General features: G+C 38.5%; 1 protein-coding gene across 1 annotated transcript in view; it reads right to left on the bottom strand.

Moving 5' to 3' along the window:
- Window positions 1–1,546: 1,546 nt before the first annotated feature.
- Window positions 1,547–18,829, bottom strand: part of wnt9a (wingless-type MMTV integration site family, member 9A) — a 65,809-nt gene continuing 48,526 nt past the window's right edge. The window contains exons 2-4 of the mRNA XM_056471002.1: window positions 16,444–16,703; window positions 12,746–13,008; window positions 1,547–3,699 (exon numbers count right to left, since the gene is read on the bottom strand). Coding sequence (XP_056326977.1) covers window positions 3,223–3,699; window positions 12,746–13,008; window positions 16,444–16,703 — 1,000 coding nt within the window. The 3' untranslated portion in view covers window positions 1,547–3,222. The remainder of the gene's footprint in view (window positions 3,700–12,745; window positions 13,009–16,443; window positions 16,704–18,829) is intronic.

Genomic DNA, 18,829 nt, shown 5'->3' with positions numbered 1-18,829 from the left:
ATGGAGAGACCAATCTTCCTTGTGATATCTCTAGGATTTCTTTACCATCCGAATGGCACATAGTGGTTTCACTCGCTCCCTGAACAGTCATTTGTAGAGTTCATTTAAGGCTGAGATAAATCTTAAATAGGCTGGCAAAAGAGTTCCGCTGTCAAGAAACAACATAAAAAGGAAGGAAAAGTAAATCTTTTTCATTCCTTGCAAGGACTTTTCCTTGAGATGTTCCATAAATTATATTGAAAAAAAGCACAAATCAAAAGTATTGCTTTCCTAAGGGCCTTGTCGAAGAGAATTACAACACAAAGTGAATGCAAGCACACAAACAGTATGGTTTGTGTGGTTAGTGGTTATTTAGCATACTTAGATAAGTGGTGTATATAATAGACTTATAACGTTATTTAATCTATTTACATATGCATACACAGTCTTGTGTGGACGTAGAATACGTGTGCATGCAGAATAAATCTGACAGCGTTTTGTAATTGCAAATCCCTCCTGCATTTTAAGCCCAATTCACACTGCCAGCAACACGCTGCGACAATCGATCATTCATTTCAATGGAGAGCCAGAAACTTCTAGGCACCTCCAGTTAAATAAGTGACCATTGACCATTATTGAATGGATGTGGGCGTGTCCAGTGATGCAACAATGTTGAAAATACATCAACTTTATGCTGTGTTCAAACCAAATGCAAAGCACCATGTCACTTGCTCTCATTTACCCGTGGGATGTTTTTCATCTCACTCGAATATTTCGCTAGAGTTAAATTCGTGATTGAGGCAAACTCCACACGTTTGCAGCATAAATATTGCACATCAAGCCTGATTTTATCCTTTCTCTTTTATAATTTCACTTTTTCCGTGAAGGCGCACACACAGCCGTGCGTTATGGCGGCTTTCATCCGCTTGTTAAGTGTGACGTCACTTGAAGCGACTTGCGGACTATGAGGAGGCTCAACAAATGGTAATAATTATATGTTTACATGATCATGATTTAGGCAACACAGTGGAGCAGTAGGTACTGCTGTCGCCTCACAGCAAGAAGGTCACTGGTTCGAGCCTTGGCTGGGTCAGTTGGCGTTTCTGTGTGGAGTTTGTATATTCTCCCTGCATTCGCATGGGTTTCCTCCGGGTGCTCTGGTTTCCCCCACAGTCCGAAGACATGAATTGGGAAGGCTAAAATTGTCCATAGTATATGAGTGTGAGTGAGTGTGTATGGATGTTTCCCAGAGATGGATTGTGGCTGGAAGGGCATCCGCTGCGTAAAATATGTGTTGGATAAGTTGGCGGTTCATTCCGCTGTGGCGATCCCGGTATAATAAAGGGACTAAACCGAAAAGAAAATGAATGAATGATTGATCATGATTTGTGAAAGTATTACATTGCTTTGTAAACGTTTATTATTATCATTTGTTGAGCCTCCCCATACAGTTTGTGTATATATATATATATATATATATATATATATATATATATATATATATATATATATATATATATATATATATATATATATATATATACATATAATGTATGTATGAAGAGTTTAGATGCTAAAACCTCTAAGTTTTTTGGGAAAATTAGCATTTTTCTCAGCCTTCTATGTTTTATGTTGAGTTATTTGACTGTAAAGCCATGAAAACACCTTATTTTTGCCATAAAAGTGAAATTTCCTGAACCTACACAAAGGAGCCTGGTAAAAATGTTCATTTTAGAAGAATTTTTCAGATGGCATTAAGAGGTTTTTGCATATGAACTCTTCACATCCATGTCTAATATTAGATAGCCAGAAAGTGATAATTTTTTTCTGAATTGGTAAAATATTGGTGTCTGTGATGCAGCAAGTCCAGAGACTGTTTAGTACACCATGATTTTATATAAAATTCACTTTAATGTGTGATATGACTAAAAAAGGTGTCAAACAAATATTTTCTCAATTCAAATGAGTAGCGGCTTGGATCCGGAAACAGTATTTCATACGTCACGACTTAACAAGCGGATACTTGATGTGTTTGCTGTTGTACTATTATTCGTAACAACAGGGGCGACTCTGAGTTACTGCCATGACGAAACAGCAGTGAAGAAGAAGTCAGCGAGTGGAGTTGATAAATGACGGAATTTAACCATATACAAAATGAACAGGTTGAAGAAACATTCGGAGGAAACTTTTTAATACAGTATCAATGTGTCATTTAGGTTATATTATACATATCTAAGTTAACTGTGTGCTTTTGCTTTACAAAAATGCCCTGCACTAAATAATGTCACGAACACCGAGATGATGGTACAATTGCCGCGTGCACCAAAAAAGACTTGCAGATGCATCGAGTAGTGTGTTCGAGTAGCATGACGCTATTTGCCTATGTTCATGCATTTGCATTGCCTTTGTATCAAACCTACTCTTGCAAATTCCATGTTTGGTTTGAACCCGGCATAACGAAAACGATTCTGAATGCAACTCTCATGACCGACATCCAATAGGAGCATCAATAGAGCTCACGTGATCCGGTTGTATTCTCCGTTCACAGATCGACGTTTGTCGCGGATAAATAGCCACAACGACACACATCGTCTTTGTAATTAGCTTGGATTTAAAGCTAGCTTTGGAAATTAGCTTTGGATAAAATCGTCTGCTAAATGACTAAAAATTAAGCGTGTTGTGTACTGATACTTTTTATATTTAGTGTTTGTCCTCCAAAATTTGTATTTTCAGTGGCAACAAATCGACAAACGTCATCGTAAATGTTACCATAGCAACTTCAAGTTGGGAACACCCACTAGCGACTTCAATCGCCACACACAGGGCGAAAGGCAGCTTCAAAGTCGCTGGCAGTGTGAATGAGGCTTTAATTCGTTTGGAATTAAATCACATACAAACACATACCTTTAAACAAACTTGTCAAGCAATAACTCTGTCGACAATTATCCATCCAAGACTGGACTTCATTGCCGACGTATATCTTGGCCGATGAATGATTTCATTCAAAATGTCTCTCAAAGAAAGCCGTAGATCATTCCCCTAGGTTTGCTACTGTATATTATACAGCTACACCTTTCCCACTTGCTCCACATGGAGAAAAAAAGGCCCTCAAAAAAAAGTGCTTTCGTCTGTTAAGTAGGTTGAAGCCTTTGAGATCTTTCCCCAAACCAGGACTTCTCTCTTTTTGCTTAGCGCTCATTCATTGCTGAGAGATATTCTGCACGGTCACGATGCTTCGTTTTATTACCCCTTACAGGTGTAAACCTCTTCTTTTTGTGTGCACTGTTTGCATTCCACATAGCAGCACCAGCGCACCTGGCACTGGCACGGTCTGGTCACCACCCGGCTCTGGGTGTTGTGTCCCCTGCCGCAGCAGATGGCCTCGCAGTTCTTGTCCTTGTAGCATTTACGAGCCAACGTGCCCGCTGAATACTTGCTCGGCCTGCAGAAGCTGGGCGAGTCCTCGATGTGAAGCAGATCTGGGGTGCGGGGGATGTCCGGCTGGGGAGGCTGCTGGCTCTGGGATCGACTCTGGGAGATCTCCCCCTCCCCGGTGGCCTCGTTGGTGGAACTCGCCACCTTGACTGACGTCTCGTATCGCTGTTTGAGCTGCTTGCCAATTTCGTGGAAGGGCGCCAGCTGCCTCCAGCATGTCTGCACGGTGCACGAGCCAGAAACGCCATGGCACTTACAGGTGGTCTCGACTCCTGTCTTGATCACCTGTGTGGGACAAATATTAAAAGCAGTGAGCAGTGACATAAATCAGATGAACATTTTCATATGTCAATAATATTGCTTTATTAATTTAAAAACCAAACAAATTTAGATTTACACACATTTACACAAGTAAATAAACAGAATTAATGTTGGGCCAAAAATCTGCGGAATTCTGTGGAAAATCTGCGGAAAATCTGCGGAATTCTGCGGAAAATCTGTGGAATTCTGTGGAAAATCTGCGGGATTCTGCGGAAAATCTGTGGAATTCTGTGGAAAATCTGTGGAATTCTGCGGAAAATCTGCGGGATTCTGCGGAAAATCTGCGGAATTCTGCGGAAAATCTGTGGAATTCTGTGGAAAATCTGCGGGATTCTGCGGAAAATCTGCGGAATTCTGCGCGCACAGATTCCATGTGGGCCTACTCATATGCTACACCCTCATCATTTGCATGTATGCCTACTTTAGGTCATTCATCCAGACCTGATGAGCATAAACGTCATCAAGAGAACACAGACTCATATGTAGCTCTGAGATCATTAATATGCAGGCCTCAGGCTGTGTTTGATAAGCAACAACGTTTTTAGTGACAAAACAATGGTAGTTTCCCTCCCTTAGTTATTTTAAAGCTTATCTTTAACTTACTAAGTATGTGGGGCTTTTATTTTGAAAACGCAACCGCAGATTGTTTACTACTGTATGCCTTACTGCGCAACGACTGCATGAGACATGTTCAAACACACATGTATTCAGCTGCACTTCGAAGAGGCATAAGGTATGCTTAATTGTATCTTTTGTTAATTTATCGTTAATTTATCGTTAAGATATATTAAATTTGAAGCGTATGTTTCAACAAACACATGTAGACTGCTGAATGAGCTATAAGCACATTGGCTTTTCATTTTCAGCCAGGCAGGGCTTCTGGTGAGCTGTCTTTCCATTACAAAATTGTCTTGTTTAATATCTGATTTCTTTAAAAATCAGTGATCTTCACTGCCTGTTAGATATACAATGTGAAGTGTGTCTCAGATCGGACAAGAAGCACTGCATTAAATCCCATTTCCCCCCGCAATGTCTTTAAAATATGACAGTCTATTTTACTCCAGTATTTTCAATGGTATTTCTGCACTAGCCTGCTGCTACTGACCGCACTGGTGGTTACACGTTCTCGTTCTACGCTTAAACAACTAAATGAATGCTGAAGTCTTTTTAATTGAATGTATTGTAATTACATTACAACATCGATGCTGTAAAAACAGCCTTGTGAAATTGAAAATAGTCACATTAGACTTTCACCGGAAGTTTATCGCTGGCTTTAAAACTCAAGCTGTGCATAGAGCCCATCGTGTCAAATCAATCCACTGTCATCTGTTCATGCAGATGATATTAAGTACTGGCAGTGTTTTCTTTGACATTATAGCTTAAATATATAACGCAATACCTCTCTATCACTCTCTTTTGTCAAGTTGAATTATATTTAGCCTTTATCCACATCTTGTGAGCAAAATAGGTTAATGTTACTCTGATTGGGTTTATATTTGTCCATGCATGTGTGTGCGTGTGTGTGAGTGAACTGCATGTCAGAGCAGAGCTCATTAATATTTACAACATGAACCAATCATATGGTCAATTATGGACCTCCTGATTCTAGGGGTATTTTATGGAGTAATAAATGAGCAAATAAAATAGTTTCTGGAGATTTTTTTTAAACTTACTGAAGCTATAAACCTACTATGTAGATATCAGAGAACAATTTAACTTATTAAACCAACGCAGTATATGGCACCTTTAAGCTAAATGTATATTCAATCTGTTATTAAAGCAATGTTATTATAAAAGATGATAATTAAGGTGGGCTCGACCCCCATCTTGATCACCTGTGCGGGACAAATATTAAACGTAGTGAGACGACACACATCAAAGGAATGTTAGTGGAGAATTTGACCAAACATCAACATTTACGTCTCCAATTATCTCAGCAGACACAGCACAGAGCTCAGCTGTGCCAGATCAAAGACACAGTGAGTGCGGTGTTTACCGTGCCCTCATGCTGCCCCCGAAGAATCTGTAAAGGTCAGTTAAACAGATGATATTTACGAAACAATCATTTTGAGCCGATGACTTTGATGTGCCCACATATTTTGATTGCTTTTACCCTTCTCATCTAAAGCCTGAGGAACAAAACATGCCATTGAGGAGCATCGGGTATTATCTTCATTCTTGTCTAATCGTTTCACGTGACGTCACACTAAGGCAAGGCTTTTCTTCGTTGATTGCCATTTATTTTTATCAGGGTCAGATATTTAGACTAAAAGACTCCAAGATTTACAAAACAGGGTCCGAGACAGCAATCATATATGATTGAAGTCAAAATTATTAGCCCTCTTTTTCTTTTCAAATATCTCCCAAATGATGTTGAACAGAGCAAGGAATTTTTCACAGTATTTCCTGTAATATTTTTTCTTCTGGAGAAAGTTTTATTTGTTTTATTTCGGCTAGAATAAAAGCAGTTTTTAATATTTTTTAAAACTATAAAGGTCAATGTAATTAGCCCCCTTAAGCAATACTTTTTTTCGATTGTCTAGAGTACAAACCACTGCTATACAATCACTTGCCTAATTACTCAAGCTTAATTAACCTAGTTAAGTCTTTAAATTGCACTAAGTCCTGACAGTATATTTTTCAACACCAAAAAAGGTTTTGCATCAACGAAAGCTGTTAGTAAACCTGGCCCCAAGTTCATTATGTATATCTCACTTATGATGGGAACACTGCACATGCAATTATTTGCGAAATATGTCAAATTGCATGATTAGCATATTCCCAGGATAACTATAAAGAGAATTCTTAACATGGCTAAGGTTGCTCTGTTAGTGACTGAAATACTGCAGCAGGTTCTGTATATGATTCGCAAGTGCCCCTAACTTGCCATTTGTTCACATGGAGGTGAACTAATATTTGTGGTTTGAAACAAAATGGAAACTTGCCAGGTCTGCAGGTCTATTTGCCCTCCAGTGGCTAAAAACAATGAACAGCTAGAACTGTCTTCATCAAAAATACCATCAGCAATCATTGAAGCTGTGATTTAAAATAAGTAATTTAGGATACATATATGCTGTGTATATATATATATATATATATATATATATATATATATATATATATATATATATATATAAACACTCACCGGCCACTTTATTAGGTACACCTGTCCAACTGCTCATTAACCCAAATTTCTAATCAACCAATCACATGGCAGAAACTCAACAAAGCGAGCATCTGAATGGGGAAGAAAGTGGATTTAAGTGACTTTGAACGTGGCGTGGTTGCTGATGCCAAACGGACTGGTCTGAATATTTCAGAAACTGCTGATCTACTGGGACTTTCACGCACAACCATCTCTAGGGTTTACAGAAAATGGTCCAAAAAAGAGAAAATATCCAGTGAGCGGCAGTTCTGTGGGCACAAATGCCTTGTTGGTGCCAGAGGTCAGAGGAGAATGGCCAGATTGGTTCCAGCTGATAGAAAGGCAACAGTAACTCAAATCTCTGAACACACAACACGTCCAGCCTTGAGGTGGATGGGCTACAGCAGCAGAAGAACACACCAGGTGCCACAATTCTCATAGGCTCACCAAAATTTGACAATAGAAGATTAGAGAAACGTTGCCTGGTCTGATGAGTCTCGATTTCTGCTGCGACATTCGGATGGTAGGGTCAGAATTTGGCATCAACAACATGAAAGTATGGATCCATCCTGCCTTGTATCAACGGTTGGTGGTGGTGGTGTAATGGTGTGGGTTTTTTTTTCTTGGGCTCATTAGTACCCATTAGTGTATATATATATATATATATATATATATATATATATATATATATATATATATATATATATATATATATATATATATATATATACATACACACACACTCACCGGCCACTTTATTAGATGCACCTTACTAGTACTGGGTTCGACCCCCTTTTGCCTTCAGAACTGTCTTAATCCTTCGTGGCATAGATTCAACAAGATGTATATATAGATAGATATAGATATAGATATAGAAAGAAAGAAAGAAAGAAAGAAAGAAAGAAAGAAAGAAAGAAAGAAGAAATCTTGAGGTTCATGAATTGATGCATGTGGTTTAAGAATAACTATCCTAACTGATCTACTCACAGCTACTGAATGTACATTTTACATTACGCAGAATGGATTAGTGACCACAATGTTTGATTCCTTCAACATTTCAGTAAGAAGGTGAACTTGAAGATAAGCATAAAAAGTCGCTGTCTGGACTGTTTCTGTTGAACAAGTGGTAGACTCGTTCAACAAAAAAACAAAAACTGCAAATCTACCACAATGGAAGGAGAGGGAAATGTGTAATGTCAGCTTTAAAAACGCAGGTGATGCCGAGGCTAGCACATTCCAGGTTTGTTCACCATATGGGATTTGACCCCAAACCCCTTACACCTCCTTGCGTGTGCAGATGGACCAAAAAATGCAGCGCTGTAAATCTCTTATCGGAGACAAAAAAATGGCCCGAGGACGACTGCTTCAGATGGACTGAGCAAAGAGTCCTGAGCCGTGTTGTAATTTATATCCATTCTAACACTAAAACTAACAATATGGGACAATCTGTTGGTGCCAGACCTGTAGTTTACTTTGGCTCTCTGTTATGGCTCTTTTTCTGTTCCTCCTTTTTTTTGTTTTTACTCTTACCAGGGCCTCAATGTTACCTCGGCTCTTTCACTTACCGAAAACAAAGGAAAACATGGACAAACGCAGTGTTTCTTAGACAGAAAGCAAAACGAAAATCACAAGGCGCCATATACTATTGAACTAAAAAGATGCTTAAAGGTGCCATAGAATGCATTGAAAACAGACTGTTAAATTATCCTCTGGTATACACATATGGTATGTGACTTAATGCACAATTTTCAATGTAATTAAAATATTATAAGCTCATTAAGAACCTTGGAATTTACCCCAATGACTGAAAGGTCTGATTTGACCTTATTTGGAAGGGTCATGAATATTAATGAGCTCTTTTCTGACATGCAAAATGATTCATGTCCTCATTAAATTACAATCTTTCCATCTGAACTGGTGAAGAGGTTTATTTTAGTTTATTGGAGTGAGTGAGCTATTTTTATGTTAACAGAGTAACCTAGGTAGCTCCTGGGTTGTTGCGGATGAATTATAGGCTAAATTATAATTATATTCAAAAAAGGGACCAAATAGAGATTTATTTAGAGTTGTATTTCATGAATTAATTGTACATGAGAACAAACCTCCAAATAAACATGCGAGTTTTATGTTTATTGGCAACCCTTACCTTCAGAAAATTCAAAGAAAGAGCTGAGTGATATGACACAGTGCATAAATGTGCAATAAACACTTAAATTTAGCATTTTACATGTGTCTGTTGGCTCGTTAAAATCTAATGTGTAGTTTTGGATACTAATGATGAGCTGTGAAGAGATGAATACTCCATGAGAGCACTATAAAGCCAGTCTCGTTTTCAAAATAAGAGTTTGACAGACTTAAAAAAAATAAGGGGAAAAATATCATTGTTGTAATCTCATTAAGAAACATTGTGGCCAATCAAATAAAGCCTAGGGTGTACATACCTGATATTGTATGTAAAGGTATGCCATTTCCATGTACTGAACTTTTATTTTAACTTCTAACCATGCCTATATCCAGATTTTCATTCTATGGCACCTTTAAAGGACCTACAAAGTTGGTGAACATCCAATCAACTTCTTTAAAATAGCAGATAATCTCAAAAAAAGATGTTTTCTGCCTTTATTTGGGCCACAATTTTAGTTTTGTGGAAATGCTTGAAATCCAAGGCAATGTGATGCTCATCACAACAGCAGGTACTGTGTATTATCAAATACGCAAGACATAATGTATATAAATATGTATCTATTTGCTAATTTTGCCTTAATTCTGAAATCAGTTTACACTTTGTTTTAATTACATGTACTTACTATATGGTTATAATATAACCCTAATATGAGGTTTAGGGTTAGTTACATATAGTTATTGATATTTATTGTAATTACGTTAGTAAGTGTATGGAACATGTGTACCTGAAATGAAAGTTTTCCCCTAAAGTGTTCAGATAAAGTGTAAGTTAATAGCAAAAATCTGGAGCTGTCTAAGACTCTGAAATGTGTTTTAGACTAAGAGTTTCATCTGGGTTAACCTAGAGCCAATAGACAACAAGATACAGGGCAGGGTAATTCATAGACCTGCAACAGAACACCAGCAAGCAACCATTGACTCCTTATAATCTTCAAGTCAGCGCACAAACAAATTAGATCATATAGTCCTTGTGGGATGCCATTTTTGACAGGAATAAATCCAGTGTTGTGTAAGAACTCATATTGTTCCCTGTATTATTTGTGGTATGCATGTTTGGTTGTGAAATGTAGTTTCTAGACAAGGCAGAGATGTCAACGATTCTTCTGTTATTAATTACTCGCCCTCGTGATGTTCCAAACCCCTGAGACTTTTGTTCATCTTCAGAACACAAATTAATATATTTTAGATGTAATCCAAGATCTCGCTCATCTTCCATTGACAGCAATGGTCCAGAGACATTCAAATTCCAGAAAAGGAACCAGAACTTTGTCAGAACACTGACTTCAGGGTGTAATCATATAAAGCTCCAAGAACACTTTTGTATGCCAAAAATAAAGTCTTTCTCTTTGTGATTTGTATTGTGCAGATTATTGGTCAACCTTTGGTTGTGTTTAATAGTGCTATATAAATAAAATTGACATTGAAGTTTATGTCAATGTCAATTTTATTTATATAGCACTATTAAACACAACCAAAGGTTGACCAATGTGCTGCACAATACAAATCACACAGAGAAAGACTTTATTTTTGTCTATGTCTTCTGTGTAATGGTAATTCATCATAATGCCCATAATAAATGTGCACCCCAATGATCTGACATGGGAGAAAAGATTTATTTACATATTTACATTTGAACCACAGAAGTAACATGGACTGTTTCAACAATTTTTTGTTTCCTTTTCTGGACTTTGAACATCTCTGGACCATTACAGTCTATTGAGGGTAAGAGAGCTCTTGGATTTAATTTAAAATAGCTTAGGGTGCTTTCACATCTGTAGTTCACTTCATTTGATCCGGACCAAGGGCAATAACTGATACATGTAATAACATTTTCTGCCGTTTTTAGGGTCGTTTTCACACAACACTGCTGGCTTTGGTCCGAACCAGTTTGTAGCGCTGCCACATAATTGAGTTTATGCTGACTGAAAAATTCATTAAATGTGTGAATAGGCCATGCGGTTAAGCATACTCGCACTTAGTTTTTTGTAGCCCAAATATAAAGAGTAATGGACTTATTTTACAGTCTTTATTTTGAAGTGATGAGGAGAAGTGAATGTGTCTGTAGTCTATTTCCTGTTCTAACTGTTGCCGTTTTTTTTATATATATATATATATATACACATTTACATAACATACACACCACAAGGCGGAGATAGTGGGCACATGGACACTGCTCAGTGTGTCATCTGAAGAAGCCAGAGGAGCACATGGAGTAGGAGTTTGCTAAATCTACCTGGTATTTCTTTCTTGATTCGTAGGCGAAGGACAATTGTTTTGCGTGGATTTTTTGCTATTTTTAGGACTCATTAGTCTTGCAGACCCACAGTAAAGACTATCCTAGGAGGACCTTTGAGGTACAGCAACAAGGCATGGTTCCAGTTATCTGGACTCAAACTTTGGGGTGAGCGCGACCCATTTTGTACGTACACTCATCCACGGACTTTTGGACTTTACACTCACACACACACACACACACACACACATAAACAACACACAACACACAACATACACACACACACACACACACACACACACATGGGGATTCACCATTTTTGTATTGTGTTATTGTATGAATGTTGTTTGTTTTTATGTTTGAATGTAAGGACATTTTCAGAGATCTGTGTAATTATAATACTTAAAGTATCTTTTATCAATCCATGATAAAATTTGAAAACAGGAACTAGAGAATTGAACCATTTTTTTATATTTATTCTTGTGTATCCCGTTGATTTAAAGACGATCGTTACAAGTTGAAAAGACCCAAAATGCAGTCATCTGACAAAACCCACATCACTCATTGGCCAGATGTTGTTGAACATAGTTCCTAAACTGCTAATCGATTGGTCAGAATTAACATGCGGGAAAATGCCAATGAAACTCCCGCAAGTAAACAAACTGGCAGACACAAAATGTCGCTTTTTACTATGAACTGATTGTATCCCTGCTCATAGTATACTATATAGTTTGTATACATCTTTTCAGACAAACTATACATTTTGAGAATGAAGCGCGGCTGCAGCTGGAAAACGATGTTTTAATGCATCGCACGTCACTTCAGGAGTTACAATTAATTTAGCTAAACTGCGACATCTTGCGGAAATATTACCAACGATCCATCAGGTAATGTTTTTCCCCCTCTTTTTCTCTGTTGGTAAAGCACTGTCAACAAATATTTTTCCTCCACATCCCATAATGCACAGCACATCGGCCTACGGCAACTGGACTAGTCCAAAAGGCGAAGTACTGTTTGCGACTAGTACTTGCGGTAGTAGATGTGTTAGAACAAGGGTCACCAATCTCAGTCCTGGAGGGCCAGTGTCCCTGCAGGGTTTAGCTCCAACTTGCCTCAACACACCTGGCTGGGTGTTTCAAGTATACCTAGTAAGACCTTGATTATCTCATTCAGGTGTGTTTGATTAGGGTTGGAGCTAAAATCTGCAGGACACCGGCCCTCCAGGAACAAGTTTGGGGACCCCTGTGTTAGAAAGTAACTCGTAACATTTTAATGATATTTTGGCAAACAGAGCGAAATGACTCGTAAAAAGATTCATTCATCTTAATTAACGAAACTCAAAGGTCAGAGTTATTAAAATTATCCTAGCTACCCATCACTACTGGAGCTCAAAAAACCAAATAGAAATATACTAAGATTACAGAAGACGAAGAAAAAACATATCCTACCTTCATTCCTACATTGCTGTTGTGCATGTCTATCCGGGCACGGAGGTCCTTGTTGGACCTCTTACCCAGGAAGTCTTTAACAAATTTGTTGCTGTATTTGAGGTTGTCCCCACAGCCTCCCCACTGCCAAGCCTTGCGGTTCTCCAGGTCCGGAGCCTCGTCACAGGTACATCGCTCCATTCGGCCAGCACTGCAGGCTTTGGCCATGGCGTGGGTCAGGCCTGCTGAAGAGATGGCATAGAGGAACGCCGTCTCCTTGAAGCCTGTCAGGAATATGGGTATTATTATGAGTAGTTCATTCATTGTCCTTTTGCTTAGTCTCTTTTTATCTTATTTAACACGGGAAGAACATGCAAACTCCACACAGAAACGCCAACTGACCCAGCTGGGACTTGAATCAGCGACCTTCTTGCTGTGAGGCAAGCGTGCTAAGCACTGAGCCACCATAAGATTATTATGACCTGTAATTTTCCTTGCTGAATTTCTCCTATTTGCCTTTATTTTTGCTCATGACCACTGCATTTCAAATTATGGGTGTTTTGGGAATTTCAATTCAGAAAAACTAAAACAAATCATTTTAAAGGGGACCTATTAAGGAAAAATCACTTGTATAAGGGGTTTAAACACAGTTGTGTGGCAAAAGTGTGTGAATTTAACCAGCTTCTATTGATAATAATTCATAAATTATTTCTTTTATAATCACACTTGATAAAAACAGTCTGCAGAAACACTTTGATTGACATTCTCGCTTTGTACGTGTCATCAGAGGGGTAAAGCCCCGCCCACTAGTGACCATCTCCCCATCATTAGCATATATCTGCCACTATGCTCACACATAGGCGTTTGTAGCTCCGCCCTCTTATGAAAAGAGCACAATCTCATTTGAATTTAAAGCGACAGTCACCAAAACGACACAATTAGAATCAAAGCCTAAAAGGGGCATTTTCAAAGACTTATAAAACATTATTTGTTGGGTATTTTGAGCTTCACATACACACTCTAGCCACATCAGAGACTTATTTCATCTTGTAAAAAGGTGAAAATGATAAGGCTGTGCTACAAATGATACATATCCGTAGTGAAAACAGAGTGCAAGGTAGGCTTTATTGTGATCCATAATGAAATGAATGTTACACTTGGTATTTTAACATATCACAAGCATATCTGTGGCCTAAGCTCTGCTGGGTTTATTATTACTGTCTCTATTTGTTATTTCTGTACTCCCTGCAGTACAGTAATACTCAACGTGTCTGTATTATTGCTGCGGAAAGACTCATTTTCAAGTTTTTACGTTCTGCTGAAAGTAATTTGCTGATTCTAATAAGCTGTCTTTTAACATTCAATGGATGAACTGTGAAGAGAATAATGACCGCTGATTGTGTACAGTTCAATGTACTGCAAGTCACTTTCATAATTCACACCAAGCATAATGGGGCACAGTGCACACTAAATTTCTAGAGGGAATGCTAGTAACTGCACCAAACCCAGGTTTTGTTTAGCGGTTTAATCAAAACTTTGTATATTGTACATAAATACTGTTCTTCAAACATTCGGTTTATCAGAGAAATGCTAAAAACTCTTTCACAACTACACATTTTGGTTCCATATTGCGCATTCAGCACTAAATCAAGCAGTAAATCAACTTATTATGATGACCTCTTAAGGGTTGTGCAACAGTGAGGACTGAACTCATGGCTAGTGATAAAGCTTGCCATCACAGGAAAGAACATGCATTAAAATATTTGCATTAGAGAGTGTCGACAGAGATGTGAGATGTGTGAGACAAACCAAGGCTTCAAGGCTTGTTTCAGCATCAAACTAGGCTGCGTTCGAAACCTTAGACAGCTGACTTGTTGCCTCGATGCCCTGCCAAGCATTGACTTTGGAGGTAGTGTTTTTACAAGAGGGCACCTCACAATACTGACTTCAGACAAACAGCAGACAACTTAATCATGTACAACAAAATGCAGCGAGCTTTGGTGATAACTGAGGGAATGTTTGCTTACTACAATACTTTGTAGGAAATTATGTCAAGATTGGAAATAATTGGTCAAAAACATGCATTTACGGACAAAATGAAACACAAGCAGAGCTTTCAGATGCCATCTTTATACTAGCTCAGCTGCCTAAAATGGACAACACAGGCTAATTGAGGGATACATACCCAGGGCTACATATTTATGATACCACAAATACATGCTCTGCCATACGTCTGGTTGCATTTTGAGTGTAAAACAAATGCTACAGGGCGGTATGATACTGCCAATAACTTCTGTTACTTTTTACACTATTACCGACAGCTTACCTCCTTTTTGGTATAGTTTTTGGTGTGATCAGTTTGCTCGGTAGCTCGCCTTGTACGGATCGAGTTTCCAATGTTTCCAAATACTATGTAAAACAAAACTAAAAAGGCAGTGTCAAATTGTGGTAAAAACATGTGGCTGCAATACCATTTTCTGCAGCATCTACCTGGATTGTGCCAGACCGCACACCAGTTTATTGGAGGGGTGGACCCAAAGTGATGAAGCCAGTTATGATATGGGGATTGTTAGGAGGTAATGATGGACAGAGGCCAGTGGGCAAATTTTTCCAGGATGCCAGGGATACACTCCTATTCTTTTCAAAGGATATCCTGGGATTTGTAACGACCAGAGAGTCAGGGTTTAACACGTCATCCAAAGACTGTGCTATCTGAACAGTATAAAGTCCCCATCAATACACTGGGGCATTAGAACTAGGGATGCACCGATCCTGATACTTGGAAAAGTTTATAAAGCCTGGCTCATTGTGGTCAAAGTAGTGGATTAAATTAATAAAGTGAAACTGACGGCCCGGCGCATATGAATTGTCATTAAAATTATTTAGTCTAATATAGGCTACTCTGAAATGTGAATATTTCGCTGTAATTTTATATATTAATATTTTAGTTAACAGACCTGTTGGTCAGTTTGTGCGCTGAAGCATAGGCCTTTACGTGGACCTTGTTTTGAACTTCACCTCAAATATCCTTCAGCCCAGGGCTCCCTCCCGAGAGAGGGGAGTTTGAGCTCAGGTAGATCTGGAGAACTCCCCTGCTGTATTAGCTAATAAACAGATAGTTATTGCTCTTCAGAGGAGCATATCTATGGTGCTGATTTGGATTAGTTAATTAACTTAAGTTGCATGTTTTTGGATGGTGGGAGGAAACCGGGGAACCCGGGGGAAACCCATGTGAGCACGGGGAGAACGTGTAAACTCCGTACAGAAACATCGGCTGGCTTGGTAAGGACTAGAACCAGTGACGTTCTTGCTGTGAGGCAACAGTGCTAACCACTGGGCCACCGTGCCACCCATCTAGGAAAAAAGGAGGAGTAGGGGTGGAAGGGGGGATTCTTCAAAATGAAGATGGCTGTCATATGGAACTTTGGGTCTCTATAGTGGCTTAGGAATCGTCTGATTGGTGAATCATAAATTGAATAATGCGGGGCCGGCGGCAAGCAATCATAAGCACGTGATCCTCTCGAAATTAGTTTATAAGTAAACTTCACTTCTCAACAAAAAGTGAGTAAAGTTCAATTCAGACATGTCTTGATGACATTCCTACCTTGGAACACATCTTTCGATGGTAGCGTTTTCCAGCTTTCGGACACAGCCATTGTTAATGTTTATTCACATCTCAACATGATTTGTTAGCATGTAGTAGAAAGTACTCTACTTGCCTCTCTTTAAAATGTTAGCCCTGTATCGGCCCTCCAGCGTGCAGTTCCATCTTTCAAATCGAAACTGGTACTGGCACTCTAAAGCACTCATGCTGATCGCCTCCATCAGAGTCTCGGCCACGCCAGGGTCCCGTCGGCACATTCTGCGCTGTTTCTTCTCCAGTTTGAGTCGATCACACAGCTTGTAGTGCGATTTTCCCGCCCTTTCGTCTGGCTGTGAGGTCAGTGGCAGAATAGACAGGGGTTCATTACCTGTCAGCCTATGAGAAAGATAGATTGAGAAGTCAAAGACTGTCACTTTTCAAAGGCTCATTTTTGCTGACACCATAGTATTGACCTTACTCTTGATGTACAAGTGGGCGCAGCCATCGGAATGTTTTCGGCTCAAGACTTCCGGTCTCATTCACTTCACATTCACTATTATGCTTTTTATGTATAGTCATGAACAAACTTGTTTGTAGAGCAAGTAGTTTGACTGTCGATTTCTGTTGTTTATTATTCCACGTCATTTCCCCTGTAGGCTATTGGATCGGAAGTTCTAAAACAATTGCAAAAACGACCACACTTCCGCATTGAAGAATAAGGTCAATATGTAAGGAATAAAGTACATCCAGGCGGTTGTTATACCAGAATAAAACCGAAAGGCTTGGTTTAAATCAGCAGCCCAATGCAAAGCAGACCACTGTTGTATAAGACTGAAGTTGACCAAAACGAAACCAGCTGAATAAAGAATACTAACTTTATTTACAAGATGGTGCCAAACAGATAAAAACTGATGTGACAGACAAGCAGTTACAAATAAATGTGTAAGTAAGTAAATAGATGTTAACTTTTTATTGATGGTCAAGGTGATTCATATTTCTGGAAGAGCCTGCATTTATTTAGCGGTCACTATTTGGGAATAACATATCTTGGAATGTCATGACTGACCAATCAGAATCGAGTATTCCAGAGAGCCATGTAATATTTAACAATAACAGCAGCCTGAATGTACTTTATCCTGCTTTTTACATAGATACATACCACAAAACCAAAGAATTAGACACTAACATTGTTCTGAGTCGTAACAGTTTATTAATACTTAATTCAAGTTAATTCTACTCATCTGAAAAGAGTTTTGAACTCAGTGTTGAAGGTAATGAGTTAATTAAACACCTCATTACTTCAACTTAAATGGAGTAAGTTCACAGTACTCATATAGATTAGTTTTTTAGCTCAAACAGTTTGTAGCAATCGGTTTCCTCAAACGGTTTGAGTTGCCTTAACTTATTGGGTTTTAGAGTACTCAGTTACTTTGAGTTCTTAACTTTTTGGGTTTTACAGTGTAGATACTTTCCAAAAAACCTAAGGATTAGACACAAACATTGTTCTGAGTCGTAATAGTTTATTAATACTTTAATTAAAGGAAAAACTAACAACAATTAAAATGGCTGAATGGAGCATACACTAACCTACGCACTATTCAGTCACAAGATGGCGCCAAACAGTCAAAAACTGTGGCATGACAGACAACAGATACATATAAATGTGTAAGTAAGTATATGGATATTAATAAATTCACTGACAGTGAAGGTCAAGGTGATTCGAATTCCCGGATGAGCCTGCATTTATTTAGCAGTCATTATTGGGAATAACATATATTGAAATGTTGCAACTGACCAATCAGAATGGAGTGTTCCAGACAGCCATGTAATATTTAACAGTAACAACCACCTGAATGTATTTTGTCCTGCTTTTTACATAGATAATTGCCACAAAACCTAAGAATTAGACACAAACATTGTTCTGAGTTGTGATAGTTTATTACTTTTTTAATTAAAGGTAAAGCTAACAACAACGAAAATAGCTGAATGGAGCATACACTAACCTACGCACCATTCAATCACAAGCCAAACAGTCAAAAACTGGCAAAATAGACAAGCAGATACATATAAATGTGTAAGTAACTATATGGATATTAACAAATTCACTAACGGTGAAGGTCAAGGTGATTTGAATTCCAGGATGAGATTTATCTAGCGGCTATTATTTGGGAATAACATATCTTGGAATGTCGCAATTGACCAATCAGAATCAAGCACTTGGGACAGCCATGTAATAATTAGCAATAACAACCATCTGGATGTACTTTATTCTGCTTTTTACATAGATACTTGCCACTAAACCTAAAAGTTAGAAACAAACATTGTTCTGAGTCGAAATAGTTTAATAACTCTCTTTTTAAAGGCAAAGCTGACAACAACGAAAACAGCTGAATGGAGCATACACTAACCTACGCACTATTCAGTCATAAGATAGCGCTAAACAGTCAAAAACAGTAGCGTGACAGACAAGCATATACTGTAAATATGGACGTAGATGTATTTACTGAGGGTCGAGATGATCC

The sequence above is a fragment of the Danio aesculapii genome, chromosome 2 (assembly GCF_903798145.1).
Source record: "Danio aesculapii chromosome 2, fDanAes4.1, whole genome shotgun sequence".
Lineage (NCBI taxonomy): Eukaryota > Metazoa > Chordata > Actinopteri > Cypriniformes > Danionidae > Danio > Danio aesculapii.
This window is presented reverse-complemented; position numbering and strand designations above follow the sequence as displayed.